We start from the raw sequence: 5370 nt of genomic DNA, 5'->3' as shown, positions 1-5370 counted from the left end.
TAAACTGATTCAAACACTAACACCAGCCTCTCACTTGATCTCAACTCCAGCGTGTGTTGTGTGCCGCATTTTCTGTTGCCAGGATTTGCAAGTATCCATTACTAGGAAGAAGATGTTGCCCTATTGCTGTCTAGAAAACTGAAAAACTCTTGTAGAACACTCAATCACCATAAATAGTCAGATAGATTTCTCATAAAATTTAGATGAATAAAAGTCTACATAGCACAAGGCAAGACTTCATGAGCACATTAAAGTTACTTGGTACAAAGATACTTAGTACTCAACATATATCCATATGTCACCATTTAGTTGTAACCGAACACCACTTCACACGAATTTAACCACAACAAGCAGGGCAAGTGATTAAACACTTAACTCCCTCCTTAACACATCAGTACATAAGACACTAGGTTTCCTCCATAAAAACATTTGACATACATCAAAGGGTACAAGATATTAAAAAAGAGCATAATGCCAGGCAACTTAAGATAAGCTCCCGATAGCAACAACCTCCCCCGATGATCCATTGGTTAAGGGTTCCATCACATAAATAACATCATATGGTCAGGTAATTTAAGACGAGCTCCCTGTAGAAACAGCTACCCCTGATCCCCTGGTTTGAGGTAATCCACCCTCAGGATGGAACATCAGGATACGCGACCAGGCAACGGTGACTTTCAACTTACACATGCCAAGATCAAGACTATTCTCACTTCTATTTGCATCCAAAGGTGCAAAGGAGGCCTTCGTCTGTGCCAGAATCTGGCCATGGTCGCCACCACCTCGAAGCATCATGCCATGGACTATCAGCTGACCATAACTCTCAACAGACACAACACGCCGCGACAGCTCAACTGTTCCATCCGCGGCAGAAACAGGCACCTTCTCTTCTCCGGAGTCAAGCAGCATGATATCCATGTGATGCAAACTGCCGATGGAGGCAGTAAGCTTGCATCGGAGCCCTTCTGGCCATGACCCCTCGACAATCTGCATGGCGATGGTGGCCTCAACAGAGGATGCGACTAGGCCACATGTGAACTCCAGTGTGCTAAGTTTGCTGGTGTAGAGAATGCTGCTCATGCAGGAACGTTTTCTGCACTCTCCAACATCCACGCACAAATTCATCTTTTCGCAGCATTCGAAGCGGTCGAATAGAAGGCTTAGATCGGTGTCCTCAGATTCTGTGGTTCCCTTCACTTTCAGCACAGCCTCAACGTACACCTTCTCTCTATAGAAGACAGCACGGCTAGGACCTGTCAGTACTAAACATGGATCCTGCATACAACACAACTGGTTAAGATGACAACTGAAACGGCATAGATTACACTCAAATTCAGTCTTTTCCACAAACAAATAGAAAATGAGTTTGGTTGTCATATATTCTCAAAAAGCAATAGAGTTGGGTTGTCACTTGCCAGGCATAACATGATATCCTCTAAAAGCTCATTAACAAAGGCAACTGACTTAATTAAAACAGAATTTGCTTCTATGTGCATAGCGATAACAAAAATCTCTCTACAGATATGGTATGTACAACAGAGAAGATTGCATAAAACTGAACGACAAAGTAGCACGCAAATTACCTGTTGAGTGAGGGTTTGGCAGTTGTCCCTTGTGCGGCTGAAGATAATGTTGCGATTGTAATCCAGTTTGTCGCGCACGGCAACCATACCGAAAACATCAAGGGGCAACTGTAAGCCCTCTAATCCTGCTACCTTGATGGTGAAGATCTGCAAAGTGGTCCTAGTACTGGTGTGATCACGCATAGGATTGTTGGTGAAACACATGGCTGGGATACGCGCTGCAGAATAATTCAATTTATTTAGAAGATTATCTAGATAAACCTACAACAGAATTGTGTTCCAGTTATAATCCTACTCCTATGATTAAATGATAAATCGTTGAAACATTGAGGGAATATCACATTTATGTATCTGCTACCTAGATACAAGTATAGAACAACGGTAAAACTTTGAAAAGCATGGAGGAACATCAACCAATTGTATAGATAACCCTTACTGTTGTCCTCGAAGGAGAAGCCCGAGAATCCAGGCTCCCTTGCCATTTTCATTTCCAAGTGCTCGCGTTCGAAGTCATAATTCAACTGCCACTTGTCTTTGCTGGGATCTTCCAGCGGCGCCGGCGGCGCCTGGGCCCTCTCAGCCTCCTTGGCTAGGCGGTCCGCATCCCGCTGGACTCGCTCCACCTCCTCCCTCTTCCTCGCCCACTCCTTCTCTTGCTGCAGCAGCTCCGCCCGCTCCTCCTTCGTGAGATCCTCCAGCACGATCTGCCGCTCGGGTGGGTTCTCCTTGTTCAGCCTCGCCACCCCGCGCTTCAACCTCACCTCGTCGACCCGATCGTACGAACGCATCATCCACGAGATATCCGGCTTCCTCGTCCGCACCACCCCCGCCGCCTTCTTCCGCCCTGCCTTCTCCGCCTCAGTTTCGCATCCTCTCTTCATCGCCGCCGACTCCATACTCATCTTGATCACAACGGCAGGACAATTCGAATGGAGAGAACGAGGGGAAGCGGAAAGGAAACCCTAGATCTATTCGGTGAACGAGAGGAAGCGGAAAGTAGCGGCTCCGTTAGCTTTTTTTTTTTAGATGAGCAGTATTTCGGTTCGGTTCGGTTCGGTGTGTGTGGTAGCCGGGTATATCAGGAGACTGTGCTGAACTCACAGGAAAACCGTGAGCTTGGCTTCTCGACCCAGGCCGTTTTCATGGTGAAAACTTGTTTGGGCCACCGGGTTTTGTTGTACTCCCTCCAATTCATTTTAATTAACTCAGATTTAGCCTTTAAAAAGGAAAAAAAATTGATTCAGATTTAGTATAAGTCAAATAAAAGGGGAGGGTAGGATTAAGTACATTTATAAGTTTTTCTTGTATAATTTAAACCCTAGAATCTTCAAAACCAATGAAATGTCCCCCTAGGTGGGTTTTTGAGTGGTTTTGGGTGGTTTTGGATCAATTTGTGACGTTTTTGGGCATTTGACGTGGCACTCGTATGGCACCGGTTGGTTAGTCATAGCGACGTTGTTCCGATATGGTTGGGTTAGAAAATTCCTGTATGGTTTGACTCAATTTTTGTCATGGGGTTGCATGACCCCCTCGTCTTCCAATACGCTACATCTCGCGTTTTCCCTTCTCCACCTCCATCTCCATCTTGTGCCACTTGCCATGGACGTCGCCGCAAGGAGAACTTGGACGCGTCGTCGCGCTTGACGCCATGATCAGGGCGTCGGGCTTCGCCATTCCATGCTCCTTCCTTCTCTTCAAGCCATCATCTCCCACACTAAGCGTGCCCTCGAGGCCACGGCCAAGCTCCTATCGCTACCTTCGGTTGATCACCGTCGAGCGCCTCCTACTGCAGCATCGTCTTTGACATGGATGTTGCACCCAGTAATCACATTTGGTTCTTCTCAGCATCCACTTGGTTTAGTTCGTTAGAAGAAATGCGGTGGTTTTAGGGTATTTCTTCAATTAAGATCTGCAATGCAAGTGTCGATTTCGGTGTGGAAAGTCAGGAGGTGGTCTTTGTCGGTGGAAGTGAGCCCGCAGATCGCCTGGCGCGGCGGCCACGCGGACTAGTGGCACTAATCTTCTTGGCAGTGTTGCTGCCATGACGGCCTGGCGGCGCTAATGGATGCGTGCATGTTGCAAGGCTTCTTTGTATTGAGAGGTTTCACCTCTAAATTCATGGAAAAAATCTATCCCACATATTATTAAGATTTTATATCTTTGTGGGGTAGCTCTTGTCATCCTATTTACAACTAAATTGGTTTCACCTAAATCCGAGTTTTCTATCTCAAGTTGTTGCAATTTCCTTATTGTAGTGTAAGGGTATATTGCCCCTATGTGTGGTTTTGGTAATTAGTGACAACCCCTATGGACTAATGTTTTCATTGAGTTTATATGAAAGAATATTCCATAGGTACTACTTGTATTCCATGTGTTGGATTCAAGTATGGATGCCATGAAGATAAAGATATACCTTGGCATCAAGATCATCGATTTGAAGATATATATGTGATATGATCAAGAAGAAGAAATGAAGATGGAGTTTCTATGTGGAACTCAATATTAGCCATGCACTAGCTTATGTGATAAGCAATGGATGATCAAGATCTTGAGTGCTTGATTCCAAGTAAAGAATTCTTTATACACCTCAAGATAGTATGATAAAGCATGAGAAGATACAAGGTTGACCAATACAAAAAGTGAAGAATAGATTCAAGTTTGGTCAACACATGGAGCATGAAGAATGTGCCACGTGAAGTCATGTGGTATGGTAAGTCTTGTCAATTATGCTTTATGAACTAACACATCATATATGTGCCCTTGTGTTGTCTATGTGGGTTAGGTATCTTTTCATGGGCATGCATCAAAAGTGAGATCTCATATAGCCCATGAGAGGATGACATCAAGTGGTGATCGTCATCAAGGTCGAGTTGGACAAGTTCAAGATGAGCATCTCAAGTGGATCACATGCTTGAAGCTTGCCGTCCATTTGGTGATAATGGACATGTGAAGATGTGCATCAATGGAGCTATCTCATCATGGTGTATGGGGGAGCAATTGCGAGTCTTCATGAAGCAACAATGACCAAGTGAGGCATTCCGGCTTGAGTGAAGCTTGAAGAGCTATGATGCGTGCAGTTAACACACGTCCGTTGGGAACCCCAAGAGGAAGGTGTGATGCGTACAGTAGCAAGTTTTCCCTCAGTAAGAAAAAAAAGGTTTATCGAACCAGTAGGAGTCAAGGATCACGTGAAGGTCGTTGGTGACGGAGTGTAGTGCGGCGCAACACCAGGGATTCCGGCGCCAACGTGGAACCTGCACAACACAATCAAAGTACTTTGCCCCAACATAACAGTGAGGTTGTCAATCTCACCGGCTTGCTGTAAACAAAGGATTAATTGTATAGTGTGGATGATGGTGTTTGTTTGCGAAGAACAGTAAAGAACAATTGCAGTAGATTGTATTTCAGATGTAAAGAATGGACCGGGGTCCACAGTTCACTAGTGGTGTCTCTCCCATAAGATAAATAGCATGTTGGGTGAACAAATTACAATTGGGCAATTGACAAATAAAGAAGGCATAACAATGCACATACATATATCATGATGAGTACTATGAGATTTAATCGAGGCATTACGACAAAGTACATAGACTGCTATCCAGCATGCATCTATGCCTAAAAAGTCCACTTTCGTGTTATCATCCGAACCCCTTCCGGTATTAAGTTGCAAACAACAGACAATTGCATTAAGTATGGTGTGTAATGTAATCAACACAAATATCCTTAGACAAAGCATCGATGTTTTATCCCTAGTGGCAACAAGCACATCCACAACCTTAGAACTTTC

At 44.6% G+C, this 5370-nt stretch overlaps 1 protein-coding gene across 1 annotated transcript; it reads right to left on the bottom strand.

Annotated features, from left to right (window-relative positions):
• Positions 1 to 276: 276 nt before the first annotated feature.
• On the bottom strand, positions 277 to 2464 carry LOC124662781. The gene is made up of 3 exons (XM_047200578.1): positions 2020 to 2464; positions 1584 to 1801; positions 277 to 1275 (listed from the first exon to the last, which is right to left on the bottom strand). Exons 1-3 carry the CDS (start codon positions 2462 to 2464, stop codon positions 574 to 576), a joined length of 1365 nt encoding a protein of 454 aa, XP_047056534.1. The 3' UTR covers positions 277 to 573.
• Positions 2465 to 5370: the final 2906 nt, after the last annotated feature.

The sequence above is a fragment of the Lolium rigidum genome, chromosome 1 (genome assembly GCF_022539505.1).
Source record: "Lolium rigidum isolate FL_2022 chromosome 1, APGP_CSIRO_Lrig_0.1, whole genome shotgun sequence".
In the NCBI taxonomy this organism is placed as follows: domain Eukaryota; kingdom Viridiplantae; phylum Streptophyta; class Magnoliopsida; order Poales; family Poaceae; genus Lolium; species Lolium rigidum.
This window is presented reverse-complemented; position numbering and strand designations above follow the sequence as displayed.